Below are 18,001 nucleotides of genomic sequence, written 5' to 3' on the forward strand. Positions count from 1 at the left end.
TCTCGATGCTAGGACTTGTGATGTCCATGAGGGTACATAGATGAGCAGGAGTGGATGCAACATAGGAGAAATATTAGTACATGGCATAGAATTTATGGATTTCCTTCTTCACTCAGTAGTGGAGAGCGATTGCAGCGTTCCCTGTATAACCAGACCCTGTGAATACATCGAGGAAGTGGATAATGCCCCCCAGCGACAGGTATGTCACAGTGGTGAGGACAAGTCCCATCGAAACTCGCAGGAAACCACACGAGAACCGACCTCGTCTGCAATGTCAACCACAAATTGGGGCGCGTCACCGTCCATGTGCGTTTGCACCTGAGTACCCTGAATATTGCTCGCTATGATTCAAGCACCTGTTCGCTGGAATCTCTTCAAAGCGCTACAGGATCCTATTACATAATAGTACATATTACCTGACTTGTGCCCGCTGCCCAACCGGGTCAACATACGGGATATTTTTAAGATGCCCCAAATCCAATTCATATGTCCTATACCCATTGGTCCTTAGTTGCTATCCACCCTCTGGGGATCGTAGTGGACCGTCCTCATGCATTCGAATCAAGGCTCATCACCCCTGGAAGAATTCGCTCGACGGACATCTCGATATCGAGGAGGCGAGATCAATCTCAGCGGAAAGGTGACGAGGAATGACGCGGTAGCGCGGGGAGGGTATGCTACTGTATATCGTGGAGTTCTGAATCCACTGGGACGGAAGGTCGCCATAAAGACAACACGGGGAGGACCTCCAGGTGATGAAGACACTATCAACGTGAGATCGGTACTGGATTGTCGTACTGACACCCGCTCTAATCGCTGGGCAGCGTGTCCTCAGAGAGGTGCATCTGTGGTCTAAGCTTCATCATGACAACATCCTTCCGTTGCTCGGCATCACCACAGATTTCGATTTCACAATGTCAATCGTTTCCCCATGGATGGGGAGAGGAGACGCACGTAAATACGTCCAGAACGTCGACGTCGACCCTCGCCCTCTGGTAAGTTCATGTGACTCAGTGCGATCTTCGCCTACATACCGCTTAGATAGAAGGGATCGCTTGGGGATTACAATACTTGCACGGCCTCAAACCGGATGCTGTGTTCCACGGGGATCTGAAAGGCGTAGGTACATTTACCAGTAACAGATTGCCTCACATGGCTGATACCATTTGTAGGTAAACGTGCTGATATCTGATGACGGCAGACCACTCCTAGCTGATTTCGGTCTCTCGTATCTTACCAATTCCTCCTTTAGCGTGCCCATCGTTGAATCGTTCGGATGCACAATAAGTTGGACGGCTCCGGAAATGTTTGAGGTTAGCAAACCAACGGCAAAGACTGATGTGTGGTCATTTGGAATGACCGCTCTGGTGTGTTTGTCAACTGGCCAGCATGGGTGAAGTCGAACTGAACCCGTGTAGGAATTGTTCACCCGAAAAACCCCATTCCACCGTTTCCGGGGGCGAGCCGCCATGGCCAGGATCTTGAAAGGTCCGCCAGACCGCCCTACGGATGATGACACGTGTTTCCGTTTGACTGAAGAGTGGTGGAGGCTATTGTCTTCGTGCTGGGAGAGTGAACCCAGATCACGTCCTACCATGCCGTATATTATCGAAATGATCGATAGGATAGTAAGTCTCTTTTCTGTGGCAGAGAACCTGCGCACCACTGACTTTTGTAGAACAACTTTGCCGGTGGTAGGGCCCGTACCATTACCGATGTTGATGCCACCCTCGGCCAATAGTTCCAAAACCTGAATGTACACAGCAGCTTACCGGCACCTGTTTTTCCGCAATCCAATTTTCCGGTTGAATTTGACAATCAAAAGACTATCAATACTGTCACCATTTTTACTTCCAACATTAACCCCCTTCTCGCTTCAACGAAAGTACGCCTTACTGTTCCAGTCGTTAGTTTGAAGTCCAGTACAATCAGCGCTAGCACGACCTCCTCTCTGGTCTTTATACCTTATGCACATAAGTTGAGAGACTTCTTCTTTGGAAGAGTGAATGCAAAGAAATAAGGTCTGGGCTCGTTCGACCAAACATTCGAAGGGTGAGATCAAGCCAATTGGTACAACCGGAGTCCATTCAAACCATGGGGCGGGTTTGGTCCGTGCATGCTGGAGACAAAGCTGTGAAATATCGCGGTAAGATCTCAAGCTCGAGGGCGTAGGGCATGATGCCATGAATGCATGAACGAAGCTTTTGGTGCGGACGATGCATGATTTCGAATCCAATCTGGAGAGCACGGCAAAACACGAGTAACTCCACGACCAGGGTCCACGAGGTTTCGCCAGCATCAGTTGGCCAACTACATGTGGGCAATAAGAAGAATACGCCAATCGGTCAAATGTTTCGGATCGCGACTACCATACCTTGGCCAGGAGTTTGGATCCAGTTTCTGATTTCCCTGTGGGAAAAGACAATACCCCGCTGGCCTTCGCTAATCTGGAAACCAATAGGGCATGTTCGCAAAGCTGAGCTCTCGGTCATCCTTGCCTTTTGTTCGACATGTTCATGTAATCATATTGTTTGGAGGCTGTTTAATTACAGGTATGGGCGGTCCGTGGTACGTGTTTTTCCGCATGTTCTGATGTGTGCTGTGCTACTGTGTCGCTGGAACTGGTAAAACGCCTTCTGATTGTATTTATCGTCACCCATTAGGTCCAATATTGCACTGGATTCTTCTTCGTCTTTTCAATGCTCCAATATGTGCATGCCACCATGATCCACAGAGACCTGCCTAGTTACCTGGTGGGCTCCTCTAGCCCTCTATCCAACCAAGTTTCGTCATCCCATGATTTACACCATCCGCTTCCTTTCAGGCCTCAGGGTCTGGGTGTGTCAAAGTCAAAAAAAAGGTTCAGTCCCTCCAACAGACGCTTCATTCGATCGTGGGGTGGGAGCCAAGCGCAAGTCCGTGCTTCATCACTGATCCTCTCGTCGCCTGAGGAAGGCACTGTTTCGCAATAACATCGCGCGTAGGGCATCGATCAGACGCAAGCTGCGCCTGTGGAAAACCACGCAGAATGCTAAGGGACTGATGGGTTGTGGGCTTGCCAGGTGTTCTCATAGACGAGTATAAAGTATTACACATGGCCACCACTTGACTCCCCTTCTATTCAGTAAATGCTACAGTTGGAACCTCACCATGGACTATCCACATGACGCTCTCAGGCAGTTCGCTGAACATGCATCTCGTTACTCCATTAACCTGAACGGACAGGTTAGTAGGGGTACCCGTGCTTCTCTAAATGGAGGGAATGCAATAGTGCATCAAGGTACTTTGCAACCCGATGGAACAAGGGTGGCTATAAAGACGCCACGCGGCGGTCCCCCAAGCGACGACTGTACGATTGCGGTAGGCTCAATGGTCATTGGTCATTGATTGCTAATAAGATATTGACATTTATCATCACTGGATAGCGTGTCCTTAAAGAAGTACATCTCTGCTCCAAACTCCGCCATCCAAACGTTATCTCTGTGCTAGGCATCACCACTGAATTCGAACAAACGGTGTCCATTGTGTCTCTCTGGATGGAGAGGGGAGATGCACGTGATTACGTGCAAAATATGGCTATCGACCCTCGTCCTTTGGTAAGTAGGATTAGCACCCCCGGCCGAGGTCTCTATGAGAATACTACCTTCATTTAGATATTAGACATTGCACAAGGGCTCCAATACTTGCATACCCGTCAAGATGGCGCGGTATTTCATGGTGACTTGAAAGGCGTGGGTTTACCTGCTTTCGACAGCTGCCTCTACTTGACTGAGGTTTTATCATAGGCCAACGTTTTAATCTCTGATGATGGCCGGGCCCTTCTTGCCGACTTCGGCCTTTCTTTTCTTGTTGATTCTACGTTTAGCATACCCCATTCCGACAATGCCGGATGGAGCTTGTATTGGACAGCTCCCGAGATCCTTGATGGGGGGGAAAAATCTGCTGCAGGGGATATCTGGTCATTCGGAATGACACTCTTGGTACGCATGTCTTTTTCGCACATATGCAATCGATTGAATCTACACAGGAGTTATTTACGCGGCAAAAGCCTTTCCATCAATTCAACAGCTCAAAGACTGTCATGGCCAGAATTCTTCATTATAAAACACCAGATCGCCCAAGCGATGAAGAAACATGTTCTCGTCTGACAGATGAATGGTGGGCTATTTGCCAGGAGTGTTGGAACCCCGAACCCTCGTCACGCCCAACGATTACACATGTTTTAGAGGTTATTACAAACATACAACAGTATGTCACTCAATGGTTACTAACCCCATCGTGATTAACCAAGTCCTGCAGACAACAGAGACTTGTGCCTACTGCGATGTGGTGAGCCAGTGGCTTCAATGGTCTCGCACAGGTACAATAGTTTTCCCATACATACATAATACAACATGCCATGGGGGAGGCTAGATCGGCTGGACAATGAAGTAGTTGTTCTATGATATTGCATGTTGATGCAGATAGTCTGTTTCACTGTAAAAAGTAAAATCAGTGTCCATGACACTGATGTCAGGGACACACCTTTTCAGTGCCATGATTGAGGTCACCTGCACGATTTCCACTGTATAGAGTACGTATGCAGCTCCACGAGTTGGTGTAGGCACAAATCCCGTGGCTGTAACTGGCCGCTGACTGACTTATCAAGTCTCAAACGCTCCATCTGTCGATTGATCATTGAAGCTTGAAGCACCATAGGCAAGGCACAATATACACCCTTCGATCGCAGCTTGTCCGCTCAGCTTTGATCGGCAATAATCTTTGTGAGACGCCCCACCAATTCATATGCCCTTTACCACTCGGTCCTTAGTTGCTATCTACCCTCTGGGGATCGTAGTGGACCGTCCTCATGCATTCGAATCAAGGCTCATCACCCCTGGAAGAATTCGCTCGACAGGCATCTCGATATCGAAGAGGCGAGATCAATCTCAGCGGAAAGGTGACGAGGAATGACGCGGTAGCGCGGGGAGGGTATGCTACTGTATATCGCGGAGTTCTGAATCCACTGGGACGGACGGTCGCCATAAAGACGACATGGGGAGGACCTCCAGGCGATGAAGACACTATCAACGTGAGATCGGTACTGGATTGTCGTACTGACACCCGCTCTAATCGCTGGGCAGCGTGTCCTCAGAGAGGTGCATCTGTGGTCTAAGCTCCATCATGAGAATATCCTCCCATTGCTCGGCATCACCACCGATTTCGATTTCACAATGTCGATCGTTTCCCCATGGATGAGGAGAGGAGACGCACTGTAAATACGTGCAGAACTGTCGACGTCGACCCTCGCCCTCTGGTATGTTCATGTGACTCAGTGCGATCTTCGCCTACATACTGCTTAGATAGAAGGGATCGCATCAGGGATTACAATACTTGCACTGGCCTCAAACCGGATGCCGTGTTCCACTGGGGATCTGAAAGGCGTAGGTGCCCATTTACCAGCAACAGAGTACTCCACATGTCTGAAACCATTTGTAGGCAAACGTGCTGATATCCGATGACTGGCAGACCACTCCTAGCTGATTTCGGTCTCTCGTATCTTACCAATTCCTCCTTTAGCGTGCCCATCGTTGAATCGTTCGGATGCACAATAAGTTGGACGGCTCCGGAAATGTTTGAGGTTAGCAAACCAACGGCAAAGACTGATGTGTGGTCATTTGGAATGACCGCTCTGGTGTGTTTGTCAATTGGCCAGCATGGGTGAAGTCGAACTGAACCCGTGTAGGAATTGTTCACCCGAAAAACCCCATTCCACCGTTTCCGGGGGCGAGCCGCCATGGCCAGGATCTTGAAAGGTCCGCCAGACCGCCCTATGGATGATGACACGTGTTTCCGTTTGACTGAGGAGTGGTGGAGGCTATTGTCTTCAGTGCTGGGAGAGTGAACCCAGATCACGTCCTACCATGCCGTATATTATCGAAATGATCGATAGGATAGTAAGTCTCTTTTCTGTGGCAGAGAACCTGCACACCACTGACTTTTGTAGAACAACTTTGCCGGTGGTAGGGCCCAGTACCATTACCGATGTCAATGCCACCCTCGGCCAACAGTTCCAAAACCTGAATGTACACAGCGGCTTACCGGCACCCGTTTTTCCGCAATCCAATTTTCCAGGTTGAATTTGACGATCAAAAGACTATCAATACTGTCACCTATTTTTACTTCCAACCTTAACCCCCTCCTCACTTCAACGGAAGTGCGCCTTACTGTTCTAGTCGTTAGTTTGAACTGATATGAAAAAAGGTGGTAATCACTCTTCTCCCAGATGATCTTTCCAGGATGTTTGAGCGGTATCGGCCGATAGTATGGAGGGTATGTCTTTTGTTTGTTAAACCTCAGTACCTAGTGGCTCACAGCATTCAGACTCTGAGCTTTCCAGCAAATGGTAGGTTAACTTGGATCTTGTCTCAGAAACACCTGAACCGCGGAACAGAAAAAATGCAATACGCGATCGAAATACCTGATGCGTAGGTCATACACTAAACCTGTCTTCTCATGAGAAACTTACCGGTGTCCTATTGAGGGTGGGCATAAGCACGATTAGAGACAAAGGTGACGGTGTCTTTGTTTGCGTTAACAAGACGACTGTCACGGTAGGTGATCCGCCAATGCCAAGAACTGTTGTTTAACGGTAAGGCCTCAGCAACAACACGCGTTTACTTTCACGAGTAATCAAGTTTGGGAACGACGACTGGATATAAACATGCCTCCAAACGTCACGAGGATGAGAAATGACTGCAGGAAACCAGATATCTTTGCTGCATGTGCTATTTCGGCCAGACACGGAGCGGAGCCCATTCTGCATCTTGGCACGTTGACGTTAGTCGTAGGCAATCTGAAGTTCCGCGAAACTAACTTTGCAACCTACAATGCAGCAATTGTAATGTGGCGAGCTTTGAATGGCCTGTTATTCTCCAGGCCTACGTGTCTAATCAATGCAAGAGTATGTGGAATTTATCCCCGCGTTCCTGCACTGTGGAACAAAGCTGATTCGGCCTCAAGAGGGTCAAGTGTTGACTTCTGATATCGGAAGGACCCGCGTGCGCGTTGACACGAGAACTGTTCGAAATGTAAGTATAATGCAATTCGCAGGCGGAATTGGGCGTAAAACGTTCTTTTTAAAAATCTTGCAGGGCTATGGTCCAGCTTTACACGGAGAACAATCAGCCTGCTCTCCGACAAGTAAGATAAACATGCAATTCCACGATGATACAGGAGAACGGAAAATTCCTAGTTAACATGACTGTCGTTTGGCGAAAGGAGTATGTCAGTAACTCAGAATGTTAGGTAGAATCATCTATTTCTACACCTTCCTTTGCATGAGCTTGGTGTGGCAACATCAATATCCAAGCATGTCGAAGTATCCAACAGTCCACTCCGACGCACCCCATGCTAGACACAGATATTACTATGTCGGACCGAAATCAAGCCTCCAATGTATTCGCTTGATCACTGCGTCAATTGCTCCTGCGAATCCGCCCTGCGGTTCGGTCCGCACTTGGAACCAGTGATAACAGTGACTGCAACTATTGCGTTTCGATAATTCATTCATATACCTGATGGATGGAGGAGAATTCCATCCCTGGACCGGCAGCCAACGAATGAACCATGATCGCAAAAAGCCAGGCGCCGCGAAGAGGGACGACTGGTTCAACCCGGTATGCAGGAAGCTTCAAGGTACGATGAATGGCACATAACAATCTTCAAGGTCGTACAGGACATGTATTCTTACACTTCAGACATGAATACAAAATTATCTTTCATCACTCCTGGGGCCCTGCACTTTCGAATCTGAATAGTTGCGTAGGGCGGAACTGAGGAGGGATGGAGCGTGTGGAGACAACGGGACTGAGGACAACCTGGATATGCTATGGACAATTGTCCTTGTAAGCGGGAGAAGCGTTGGGCCATACCTGACGGTCCTCTACCCCTTCGGGCTGTTGAACAGTCCATCCAACAGGTTGGTCCCTCCTCTCGATGCTAGGCATCATTGTGTCAGTATCCGACTCTCCCGTGAACACTAAGCACCAGTAACTTACGTATATGCACCGTTATATTCTCTGTAGAGGATAACCCACTCCTCAGCAGGTTGGTCTGCGAAGGCGAAGACACGGTCCTTTCGACCACGGGTGTTCCTACGCTCGACCTTGATGACATAAGTGTTATCCCCTCCATTAACCACCTCGACAGTAAACTGGGCGGATCCGGGTCAGTCAAATGCTTGTGAGTAAAACACAGAACGAGCATTACTTCAGGAGGCAAAACTCCTGGGCGAAGGATCATAACTGGAACAGGAAGCGGGGGAATTACAGGCAGGCTTTGGGAAACCCCGAGGTTTTCGTTGTTCTGCAAAGAGGTGATGTAATACTGCCCGGGAAGGAGCCTCTTGTCCATGTTAAAGATAACGGTCGAGCGACTTGACTGGGGAAAGTACCGACAACTCGTCGCCCTTTTATCCTCTGGGACCAGGAATCCTCGGTCAAGCCCGTAAATTACCCCGTCAGGTCACATGTCGTTCACAAATCGATCATTACTCTATTAGAACAAACAATCATTTTTCTGAGCACACATTGTAGAGATCGATGGGCAAACTTGCCTAATATTAGTGTCCAATCTGTGGCCTACCAGTGGCTTACCATCTCCGGCCATATTTAACCGTCTCGCTCGCGACCCAGCGTGGGTGCGAAACTACCATATCACATGGGCGAAAGGCTGGCCAGGTCTTTGAATAGAGGAACCAAACCGGGATGGGGGCGCAGGCTTCTGATCCCCGCGCTTCAATGTCCTCGGAAACTTGCGATTGTAGACACGTGTGCGTATGGGAGTAAATGTGGCAGGTTACACATCTAGGTGCGCCCAAAAAGCCAGCAAGTAAGAATGACACGATTCATCAACGTTCCACGACTACTGTCAAGAATGGGTCCAATGCCGAACGTTGCTTTCGCGTGACCTTGCTGCAAGAGCCAACGTCATCCCCAGAACGCAGCATCATTCTCCACATAGTATCAGATCAATGCCCACAAACCTAGCTCACAAGGTGATTGTCCCACAAACACTTCGCCCTGCTGTTCCTCAGAAAAAGAGAAAGCAATCCGGGAGAGAAGCACGACAAGCCGGAGCAGCCCCCGCGTCCTACGATGGTGACATCAACCTACTTGAGATTGTTGACGAGCCGGAGGGGCGTGGTCCCGGAAGGCCATCAAGCGTCGCGTTGGCAGGTAATGCAACGACCACGCACACCGCCTTGGCGAGACGTCAACAAGTACAGTGCTACGTAGCCAGGATTTCGTCATCTTCAAAAAGGGGCTCATATCGCAGGGTGGGTATGATAGCTGTGGAAAGACGAAGCCACGTAACAAATCAGGGGGAGCTGGTGTGCTGACTGTCCATTCATCTGATCTTCAAGCAGTTCCAGACTCGGTTTGTATGTGCTTGTATGGACGTTGAGTCAGTGATTGTCGGCAACTCTTCAGAAGAAGAAATGAAAGCAATCCAGTCAACATGGAATTTGAAACTCACCCCGAGTGAGTCGCGCGTCCATCAACATGTATGAGAAGCAGCAGGTGTAAATTAGCCACAGCATCCTGGGATGGTCGTCACCCCACTTGTGGGTGTCAAATAGGAGAGACATGTGCATGATTCCGAAAACACAGCAACATGGCATTGCGCTGATTGGCGGATTCCATGGCTCCGTCCAATTCAAAGCCTGCAGCAAAGGATGGTGTTGGAAATGACATTGAGGTGATTGACAGTACCATTGTTGACACTGTTTTGCAAGATTCGACGATTGAAACATTCCTCTGGACTCAGGCGTGGAGGGTGCCGGGACGCAAACGAGTAATTCGCCATCTTTGAGGAAACGAAACGAGCGCTTGTATAGCGTAAATATGACAAACGCAATTACGCACGAAACATCCCAGTCGTGAACAGGAGGTCGTGTAAGGAAGAAATAGAGACTGCTGCAGGACAAGGAGGTGCTGATCTGCTGACAAGTATTAGGTTGACGTCCGAATTCCTAGTCTCGGTCCGGACTCTCCCTTCGGCATACGCCGGACACGTGGCGGGAGATACCGAAGGTGCGAGTGTCTGGTCGAGACTACCTTTTCAGGGCTGATCAAATAAAACTCGAGTGCTTTCTGGCCAGTTACAATGGGCCCCACCGAGACGGGATGACGATGTCCTCCTCACTGACCAGACTCGCTCCCGTCTGCTGGCACCAATCCCCGCCACTGCGAGCCAGCGCCCAGCCATGCTAGACCTTATTAACCGCCTGCGCAATTCTGAGTACGTCGTTCATGTCTCGTGCCAGCCGATGAGTAGATTCACTCTCGGGCCAGGGCTCAGGGAGATATTGACCTCCCTATGATTCCTGTTATCGGCAATCAAAGTGTAGGTAAATTATCGTATCATCCCTCATCGAATCAATTTTTGGCATCGCCCTTCCTCGTTCACAGGGCAGCTGCACAAGGTATATATGCCATTCTCGTTCGGTGGCAGCTGGTGACAGTCCCTGGAGATGTCCCGCAGAATGCAAGGTTACGCAAGCAAACACGCCATGGACTGAGGGTAGCATCGAGCAAGCTGTGCTGTAAGCAACACCGTTTGCTTTGCAGAGTAGGCATCACGTAGTGAGCCCTCCAAGGATGATCGCTTACGACCACTTTGACCGAGCTGCGGCCCGCGCGAAGGAGAAAATGGATTGGTTACTTCGAGTGGAGAGGGCGCCAGCAACCCTGAACACTCATTACTACTCCGACTATTGTGACAAGTTCCTCGCGTACTACAGAGGCTGCAGAGACAATAGCCATGATATTATGCCCAACATTCGAAAACTGGCAACTGACCGGAACAAAGTGAAGACTATGAACAACGCGCTCTCCTCGCTGAAAGAATGGGAATCTCGGCGAAAGTCGATGATCTGGCCAGATTGCTACCTTCTAACCTGTTGGAGGTGGCATCGGGAATAATGGCGAGCATCCAAGGATATTTTCAAGGTGCGCGCCTCATGATTTTTATTCGAGTCAGGATAGTTGATACACGTTCGTTTACAGTCGCCTACATGCGTTTCGTCGACACCGAACCCTTGGCAATTGACCACGAAATGGTCCGAAGAATGGAGCGGCCTTCAAGAGGCTCTCCTAGATGGGTTGCAAGTCATGAGTGAGGATGTACACGAGTATTGCGTTGCTATGCTTCAAGAGTCTGCGGTTATTGCATCGAAAAGACAGGACCTGTCGAAGAATTTGGAAAGACTGTGTGTGGCACCTACCTAACTGAAGCGATTGACTGTTTAACGTTACAATTATTGAGTTTCTTCTCTCGAGTTCTCTGGCTTTGTTTCACTAACCGCCAGACCGCCTTTTGCTTACCTGACTGACAATTGTAGGTTACCTTGAAATTTGGATGATGTTGCCACGAAGCGCCTGTACTTTCGTCTCGACCTGAAATCCGGTTCCATTAGTATACTCGGCAAGTGGTGATATGCCTAACTGATTCTAAATGTTCTACACTACCCTGATGAGGCCCAGGCCGTGGATACTAGGTCGTACAAAGGAGAAAAGGAGACTATACAGGACAAGGCGACAAGTCCTAGTTTGGTCGCGTTGATCCCTGGTTCGTGTCCGTTCTTTGCGCAGTTCCTCCGACACTGTGGATCAGTGCTGCGGTAGTTGAATGGAAGGCTTGCCTCGTGTTCTTCATTATTGTCACCCTATCCTGGCGACTTATGGTCCAACTACCCGGGCGAAGCGTGGCTGTAGACATTCGTTGTATGATGGTGAGTTACTAGAGGTCGCTGCAGGACAAGCTGAGACGGAACTGAGGAAGTTTGCTTGTGTATCATAGGCAGTGCACACAGCCCACTGCAACGCTCCGTATCCTTCCCTTCTTTTTGGGAGTCTATCAGTCAATAGAACTTGACTGCACCGCAAAGGCCCAGGGCCACATCTGATAACATTTACGTCCACCGTGATGTTACATGATGCATGAATTAGGATTCCCCAACAACGATGTCAGGAAGCCACTGTATTCTCACACTTGCTCTCATCCGCTGGCACTAATGGCGGTATCGGACTTCCTGATAATCGCCTTCGCAATACAGGGTATGCGTGAGTCCCTCGTGATTCCCGTACCCCTATAATTGCTTTCATCACCCTTCTTTTTAAGAGTTTTCCGATCAGTAGAACATGGCCGCACTCCGAGCGCCCCAACGAGATTCACGACCCCGTTAAAAGCTCGATCCTCCAACCAGGATTCCCAACGACGATGTCCTCTACACCTTCTACTAACAGTGACATTATAGCCAGTGTATTCTCAGACTCGCTCCCATCTGCTGGCACCAATGGCGGTGTTGGATTGTCTGACCCCGCCACTGCGAGCCAGCGTCGTTCAATGCTGGATCTTATTAACCGCCTTCGTAATACAGGGTATGTGTGTTCCTCGCGTTGCACGCCGGCCGACACGTAGATCTGTTCCCATACAGGGTTCAGAGGGATATTGACCTCCCTATGATCGCTGTCATTGGCAATCAAAGTGCGGGAAAATCATCCCTCATCGAATCAATTTCCGGTATCACCCTTCCTCGTTCTCAGGGAACCTGCACAAGGTACGTTATTCAACTTCTCATTCCATAGTAGTCGGTGACACTCCCCATCCATGGAGGTGTCCTACGGAGTGTAAGCTTACACAAGCAGACACACCTTGGACTTGCGTCGTCAAACTTCACTTTATTACAGACGAACGTGGCTCACCCATTAAACCCGAGATCAAACCGTTTGGTGACCCCATCTCTGATAAGGTTCATGTGGAAGAGCGTATTCGCCGGGCACAGCGTGCAATTTTGAACCCAAAAACTAACCATGAAAAATTCCTCGAAGTTGTCGAGGTCCCATCAGGTGGAAATGAAACATCATTTTCACGAAACTATGTTTCCCTGGAGATTAGTGGTCGAGAGCTCGCTGACTTGTCGTTTGTCGATTTGCCTGGGCTTATTGCGAGCGTTGGACTTGCAGGTAATGTCAACGACATTGAGTTAGTGAAAAACCTCGTCACATCATACATCGAGAAGCCAAGCTGTCTGATCCTTCTCACGGTTGCTTGCGAAAGCGAGTCTTACCATCCATTGAGTGCATACAAGCATTGATGTTTTCTATAGCGGATATTGAGAATCAAGGGGCGCGTCACCTTGCGAAGCAATATGATCCAAAGGGGACTCGTACAGTGGGTAAGTCACAGCGACTCTCTCCCCTCCTGCTCCGTTAACCTCGTCACATGGCAGGTGTCCTCACGAAACCAGATCGCATTCCCCGTGGCGAAGAAGAATCATGGATCCGTCTCATCCGAAACGAAGTCGAACCTCTTGATAACAACTGGTATTGTGTCAAGCAGCCTAGCTCGCACGAAATTTCCCAAGGGATCAACTGGGTTGGCGCTCGGAACATGGAGAGAGACTTCTTTGCAACAACAAAACCGTGGTCCGGCCTCGATTCGCATCTACATCAGTTCCTTGGAACCAGCAGACTCACAGAGCGACTCAGTGCAATCCTTGCAGAGTTAATCGCCAGAAGGTGTGTTGCATATCCGTGTTAACCTTGTTTGTGGGTGCCATACCAGATCATGCTAATGGGTGTGTGTATGCAGACTCCCTGAGATTCAAGAAGAACTACAGGCGGTAATACTACAAGCGCAGAGTGAACTTGGAGAATTGCCGCCAGAACCGTCAAGCAATCCCGTAGGCGAAATCCATCGTGTCCTGAACGGATTCACCAGGGAGGTTTCGGAATGTCTCAAAGGCACTCCTGACGAAAATGGACTTGTGCAAACCATCCGAACTCATTCTGAGAGGTTCAAACGAGAAATATATTTCACGGCTCCTAGTTTCGTGCCATGGGAGCGGAAAGATGCTCAACGGCACCCCGGATTGCCCGCCATCAAGTTTTTGTCAAATGAGGAAAACATTGGCCACGATGATGAAAGTGACGATGATGCGTCTGGTCCACTACCTGCCACGCTGCGTAGTAGCAATATCATATATATCGACGAGGTCATGCAAAGAGCCAAAAAGTCGGTCTCATTTCCATTCCTCCCGAGTGTTTTGTTAACCCTTCACAATACAGTGGCCGCACACGTGAACTGCCCGATTACTATCCCTTCGTTGTTCAAGAAGCCTACATTTCCACGATAGTGAAGAAATGGCAAGAGCCTGCCATCGACCTCTTCGACATTGTAAATAGCATTATGAGAGAATCCATTGAGAAAATGGTGGATGACCATTTCGCACATTTGGGGAAGGGTGGCGTCAAGCAAGCTGTATTGTAAGTAACCCCGTTTGCTTCGCAGAGTAGGCATCACGTACTGAGCCCTCCAAGGATGATCGTTTATGACCACCTTGACCTAGCTGCAGCTCGCGCGAAGGAGAAAATGGATTGGTTACTTCAAGTGGAGAGAGCGCCTGCAACCCTGAACACTCATTACTACTCCGACTATCGCGATAAGTTCCTCGCGTACTACAGAGGCTGCAGAGACGATAACCGTGGTATTATGTCCAACATTCGAAAACTGGCAACCGACCGTAATAGAGTAGAGACCGTGAACAAGGCGCTCTCTTCGCTGAAAGAGCTCGGAATCTCAACGCAAGTTGATGATCTGGCCCGATTGATACCTTCTGATCCATTGGAGGTGGCGCTGGGAATAATGGCGAGCGTCCGAGGATATTTTCAAGGTGCATACCTTGTGATTTATATGTATATTTGAAGGAAGAAAGCTAATACGCATACGTTGACAGTTGCATACAAGCGTTTCGTTGACATGGTGCCCTTGGCAATCGACTATGAAATGGTCCGAGGACTGGAACGCGGCCTCGACGAGGCCCTCCTTGACGGACTGCAGGTCACAGGTGCTGATGCACATGAACGCTGCGCTGCGATGCTTCAAGAACCTGCAGCTATTGCATCGAAGAGACAGGAACTGTCGAAGAAGTTGGAGAGACTGCGTGCGGCACGTACTGAACTGAAGCGGTTGACTGTTTGATAGTTATAATCATTCTGCTTGTCTTTTTCGAGCTCTGTCTTTGTTTCACTAAGCGCCAAACCACGTTTTGCTCACTACCTGATTGACAATTGTATTTCACTTCGAACTTGATTGACGTTGCGAAGAAGCGCAGGTGCCGTTCTCTCATCCTGAAATCTGACTCCGTTATTGTCAGCAATCCAGTACACTCTGTAAGCGGTGACTACGCCTGACTATTTCACCGGTCACACCATCCCATAACAATCGATTGACGTGCACACAACCCGATACCCTTCTTGGCTGTACTGCTTCCGCCTGCAGTTGTGTCACAGGTGCGTTTTGTACGGCGACCTGCGGGAATAAGTTGGTTTCACGGTGCAGTACTGGTTCTCAGGAGGTGCCAGTTCCCTAGGGGTGAAGCGATAAGCTGAGTTTCCTGTGTGTTTCTCAATATATGGACTAGTGCACTAGAGGCATCAGGGTGATGGCCGCTGTGCAGGGTGTCTTAGCTTCTGTTGAGCAGAAGTCTAGAGCCTAAACATTATTTTGGACATCGTGTAAAGCTCAGGTATTACTCAGAGCGATGATTCAATGGGCATCGGTTCACATGCTAGTAAACGCAAGGCACCTGATAATTTTTTATTCAAGCCAAGATAGTTGATACACGTTCAGTTTACAGTCGCCTGCCTGCGTTTCGTCGACATGGAGCCCTTGGCAATTGACCACTGAAATGGTCCGAAGAATGGAATGCGGTCTTCGCGAGGCTCTCCTAGATGGGTTGTAAGTAATGGGTGAGGATGCAAACGAGTGTTGCGCTGTTGTGCTTCAAGAACCTGTGGCAGTCATTGCATCGAAGAGACAGGAATTTACTGAACTGAAGCGATTGGCTGTTCAATGTTGCAATGATTGAGCTTCTTTTCTCCGAGTTCTCTGGCTTTGTTTCACTGACTGCCAGAACGCCTTTTACTCCTCGGACTGACAGTGTAGTTACTTTGGAACTTGAATGATGTTACCACAAAGCGCGCGTGCCCTTATCTCGACCTGAAATCCGGTTCCAATAGTATACTCTACAGATGGTGATACGCCTAACTGTTTCACTATTGATGGCTAGGCCTCCTTTGTAACTCGCGAAAGCACAGAACACACATTTTGTCACGGCAACCTTCCGAAGCGCGCCAGAACGAGGTTTATGGGTCGTCGACCTAACGTACAGAGGCTGAAGAAAGATAGAAGGTCGAAACTGGGGGAGTAACGATGACAAGGGCTTAATTAATACCGGAAGGAAAATGAAGTAGAGGTGGTCATATATTTATACATGTCAAAGGATGGCGAGGGTGAAACACGAAGCATTGACAGCTCGGTGCTAGGTGTGTTTCGTCACATATTGTTCGTACCGTTCACACGTAAGCTTTCGTGGATAGCGCAGAGGTTGATCTCTCGGCTTTCTGCTACATACCCGTGGAGGACCAATGTGACCATGCCCTGATTCGGTCGGCTGGAGGTGCTTCGTGATGAGCGGAACGAGGGACACTTCTGTCCAATCAGTCACTCTGACATGGCACTATTGGAAAAACTTGGGGGCGAACTTACCTGGGTTCAACTAATGGGAGATCGTATAGACGCCAGCACCGGATTATCTTGTAAACCCTCGATTTCTTGATCAGATCGTACCATGGCATGAGTACGAAGCGTATGAGTAAAATGCCAACCAGATAGTGCGCCAGGTCGTCGTATTTGAATAGAGAGGCCGAACGCATGGTCTCTGAGGAAACGCAAACACCTGATCCCCACATTTCAAAGATCCGAAGAAACTTACGGTTCTGGACAAATACGTATGGGAGTGAAAGCCAGGTTGGCAAGTGTGCCGGTGCCAATCAGCAAGTCAGATTGGAGCAATCCGTCAACATACCATCGTGTTAAACATCATTTAGAAACCCCGGACCAGTACCACAAACGGGTCCAATGTCGAGCATCCCTTTCGCAGACCTTGCTGCAAGTCGCTACAGTAAGATAAGGATAAGCTCGATGACCAATCTGACGCACAACCTGTATGATGGTAGTCCCGTGATGAGTCGCCACTATCAAAATGGGAGGAAAGACTGTGTCGAACTTGGACGCCAAGTGGCCATGAAGTTTCTCTGCGGTTGCAGCGTGGTCGAAGCCTGCAGCGATGCCAACCAGCCAAACGAGGGTCGAACTTCGGTGAACCATCTTCTCCCCTTGACCCAGATTACGGGCCTTCCTCGGACATTTTACTTAACGGGCAGGTCTCCAAAGCCACGTGCATTATAGTAAGTCGAGTAATAATGTTGTACTGCCCATCACAACCCGTGTACAAGATGGGAACAACGCACCGTGTGACTCACTTCACTGGCAGTTCTTCAGAAGGAACAAAAGCAGTCCGAGCGAGAAGCGCGAGAAGCGGCGGTCCAACTCGGGGCCTGTAGCGAAAGGTATATATGTGCATGGTAGTTTTTGTGGGAGCGTTACTTATCGTTGCTGAGTTTCTTTTGCAGGATCATCGCGACCGTGCGCTGAAGCTCTCCCTCGGACTTGCATATGGCGCCAAGTACTGCAGAGTTTTCTTGGTAACCGCGATTTCACGCACTACACAATATGTGAAAGTGGAGACGCCAGCAGCTTGGAATTCGCCATCTTCGAGGAAACAGGGACTCGTGCAGTGTAGATATGAAATCTGAATCGGATGTTCTACACTACCCTAACGAGGCTCAGCCGTGGGTGCCACGTCGTACGAAGGAGAAAAGGAGACTTCGCAGGATAAGGCGACAAGTCCTAGTTTGGTTGCGCTGATCCCTGACTCGTGTCTGTTCTCTGCGCGGTTCCTCGGACACTGTGGGTCAATGCTGCGACAGTTGAATGGAGGGTTCGTCTCGTGCTCTTCATTATTGTCGCCCGTACCCGGCCACTTATGATCCAACTACCCAGACGAGACAGTGACTGCAGACATCTATTGTATGATGGTGAGTTACTCGAA

General features: G+C 49.2%; 7 protein-coding genes across 7 annotated transcripts; 6 read left to right on the top strand and 1 right to left on the bottom strand.

The window, feature by feature from the left end:
- The first annotated feature begins 415 nt into the window (after nucleotides 1-415).
- F5J12DRAFT_570988 (kinase-like domain-containing protein) lies at nucleotides 416-1,964 on the top strand. Its single transcript, XM_051740110.1, has 6 exons — nucleotides 416-772; nucleotides 825-995; nucleotides 1,042-1,119; nucleotides 1,173-1,367; nucleotides 1,419-1,628; nucleotides 1,679-1,964. The coding sequence occupies exons 1-6, from the start codon at nucleotides 551-553 to the stop codon at nucleotides 1,739-1,741; spliced, it is 939 nt and encodes a 312-aa protein (XP_051601526.1). The 5' UTR covers nucleotides 416-550; the 3' UTR covers nucleotides 1,742-1,964.
- Nucleotides 1,965-3,061: 1,097 nt separating this feature from the next.
- F5J12DRAFT_570990 (kinase-like domain-containing protein) lies at nucleotides 3,062-4,508 on the top strand. Its single transcript, XM_051740111.1, has 6 exons — nucleotides 3,062-3,360; nucleotides 3,426-3,596; nucleotides 3,654-3,731; nucleotides 3,786-3,980; nucleotides 4,028-4,248; nucleotides 4,300-4,508. Exons 1-6 carry the CDS (start codon nucleotides 3,151-3,153, stop codon nucleotides 4,331-4,333), a joined length of 909 nt encoding a protein of 302 aa, XP_051601527.1. The 5' UTR covers nucleotides 3,062-3,150; the 3' UTR covers nucleotides 4,334-4,508.
- A 16-nt stretch (nucleotides 4,509-4,524) lies between these two features.
- On the top strand, nucleotides 4,525-5,296 carry F5J12DRAFT_571067 (uncharacterized protein). Its single transcript, XM_051740112.1, has 3 exons — nucleotides 4,525-4,698; nucleotides 4,752-5,071; nucleotides 5,124-5,296. Exons 2-3 carry the CDS (start codon nucleotides 4,850-4,852, stop codon nucleotides 5,256-5,258), a joined length of 357 nt encoding a protein of 118 aa, XP_051601528.1. The 5' UTR covers nucleotides 4,525-4,698; nucleotides 4,752-4,849; the 3' UTR covers nucleotides 5,259-5,296.
- Nucleotides 5,297-7,637: 2,341 nt separating this feature from the next.
- On the bottom strand, nucleotides 7,638-8,734 carry F5J12DRAFT_571133 (uncharacterized protein). Its single transcript, XM_051740113.1, has 5 exons — nucleotides 8,597-8,734; nucleotides 8,251-8,535; nucleotides 8,040-8,194; nucleotides 7,914-7,980; nucleotides 7,638-7,859 (listed from the first exon to the last, which is right to left on the bottom strand). Exons 2-5 carry the CDS (start codon nucleotides 8,392-8,394, stop codon nucleotides 7,764-7,766), a joined length of 462 nt encoding a protein of 153 aa, XP_051601529.1. The 5' UTR covers nucleotides 8,395-8,535; nucleotides 8,597-8,734; the 3' UTR covers nucleotides 7,638-7,763.
- Nucleotides 8,735-9,684: 950 nt separating this feature from the next.
- F5J12DRAFT_891438 (uncharacterized protein) lies at nucleotides 9,685-11,164 on the top strand (the record flags this gene model as incomplete). Its single annotated transcript, XM_051747489.1, has 8 exons — nucleotides 9,685-9,837; nucleotides 10,020-10,076; nucleotides 10,145-10,284; nucleotides 10,338-10,468; nucleotides 10,528-10,588; nucleotides 10,643-10,777; nucleotides 10,855-10,994; nucleotides 11,052-11,164. The coding sequence occupies 8 exons, from the start codon at nucleotides 9,685-9,687 to the stop codon at nucleotides 11,162-11,164; spliced, it is 930 nt and encodes a 309-aa protein (XP_051601530.1).
- An 884-nt stretch (nucleotides 11,165-12,048) lies between these two features.
- On the top strand, nucleotides 12,049-15,176 carry F5J12DRAFT_571277 (P-loop containing nucleoside triphosphate hydrolase protein). The gene is made up of 9 exons (XM_051740114.1): nucleotides 12,049-12,425; nucleotides 12,482-12,604; nucleotides 12,661-13,103; nucleotides 13,154-13,222; nucleotides 13,277-13,565; nucleotides 13,639-14,061; nucleotides 14,115-14,312; nucleotides 14,367-14,719; nucleotides 14,783-15,176. The coding sequence occupies exons 1-9, from the start codon at nucleotides 12,265-12,267 to the stop codon at nucleotides 15,025-15,027; spliced, it is 2,304 nt and encodes a 767-aa protein (XP_051601531.1). The 5' UTR covers nucleotides 12,049-12,264; the 3' UTR covers nucleotides 15,028-15,176.
- A 1,145-nt stretch (nucleotides 15,177-16,321) lies between these two features.
- F5J12DRAFT_781896 (uncharacterized protein) lies at nucleotides 16,322-17,692 on the top strand (the record flags this gene model as incomplete). Its single annotated transcript, XM_051742636.1, has 5 exons — nucleotides 16,322-16,373; nucleotides 16,749-17,011; nucleotides 17,067-17,297; nucleotides 17,384-17,459; nucleotides 17,523-17,692. 5 exons carry the CDS (start codon nucleotides 16,322-16,324, stop codon nucleotides 17,690-17,692), a joined length of 792 nt encoding a protein of 263 aa, XP_051601532.1.
- Nucleotides 17,693-18,001: the final 309 nt, after the last annotated feature.

Source organism: Pisolithus orientalis, assembly GCF_024613125.1.
Source record: "Pisolithus orientalis strain OTSU chromosome Unknown F5J12scaffold_9, whole genome shotgun sequence".
NCBI lineage: Eukaryota > Fungi > Basidiomycota > Agaricomycetes > Boletales > Pisolithaceae > Pisolithus > Pisolithus orientalis.

What these genes read in the sequence shown, in the direction of transcription:
- F5J12DRAFT_571133 (XM_051740113.1), bottom strand. Translation starts at nt 8,394, where the DNA reads ATGGACAAGAGGCTCCTTCCCGGGCAGTATTACATCACCTCTTTGCAG. An exon ending in CAGGAGTTTTGCCTCCTGAA is followed by an intron (nt 8,195 to 8,250) that starts GTAATGCTCGTT and finishes GGATCCGCCCAG; the next exon opens with TTTACTGTCGAGGTGGTTAA. An exon ending in AAGGGGTAGAGGACCGTCAG is followed by an intron (nt 7,860 to 7,913) that starts GTATGGCCCAAC and finishes TAGCATATCCAG; the next exon opens with GTTGTCCTCAGTCCCGTTGT.
- F5J12DRAFT_571277 (XM_051740114.1), top strand. Translation starts at nt 12,265, where the DNA reads ATGTCCTCTACACCTTCTACTAACAGTGACATTATAGCCAGTGTATTC. An exon ending in AAAGGGGACTCGTACAGTGG is followed by an intron (nt 13,223 to 13,276) that starts GTAAGTCACAGC and finishes GTCACATGGCAG; the next exon opens with GTGTCCTCACGAAACCAGAT. An exon ending in CGTCCGAGGATATTTTCAAG is followed by an intron (nt 14,720 to 14,782) that starts GTGCATACCTTG and finishes ATACGTTGACAG; the next exon opens with TTGCATACAAGCGTTTCGTT.
- F5J12DRAFT_570990 (XM_051740111.1), top strand. Translation starts at nt 3,151, where the DNA reads ATGGACTATCCACATGACGCTCTCAGGCAGTTCGCTGAACATGCATCT. An exon ending in CTATCGACCCTCGTCCTTTG is followed by an intron (nt 3,597 to 3,653) that starts GTAAGTAGGATT and finishes ACCTTCATTTAG; the next exon opens with ATATTAGACATTGCACAAGG. An exon ending in CATTCGGAATGACACTCTTG is followed by an intron (nt 3,981 to 4,027) that starts GTACGCATGTCT and finishes GAATCTACACAG; the next exon opens with GAGTTATTTACGCGGCAAAA.
- F5J12DRAFT_571067 (XM_051740112.1), top strand. Translation starts at nt 4,850, where the DNA reads ATGCATTCGAATCAAGGCTCATCACCCCTGGAAGAATTCGCTCGACAG. An exon ending in GCGATGAAGACACTATCAAC is followed by an intron (nt 5,072 to 5,123) that starts GTGAGATCGGTA and finishes ATCGCTGGGCAG; the next exon opens with CGTGTCCTCAGAGAGGTGCA.
- F5J12DRAFT_570988 (XM_051740110.1), top strand. Translation starts at nt 551, where the DNA reads ATGCATTCGAATCAAGGCTCATCACCCCTGGAAGAATTCGCTCGACGG. An exon ending in GTGATGAAGACACTATCAAC is followed by an intron (nt 773 to 824) that starts GTGAGATCGGTA and finishes ATCGCTGGGCAG; the next exon opens with CGTGTCCTCAGAGAGGTGCA. An exon ending in CATTTGGAATGACCGCTCTG is followed by an intron (nt 1,368 to 1,418) that starts GTGTGTTTGTCA and finishes GAACCCGTGTAG; the next exon opens with GAATTGTTCACCCGAAAAAC.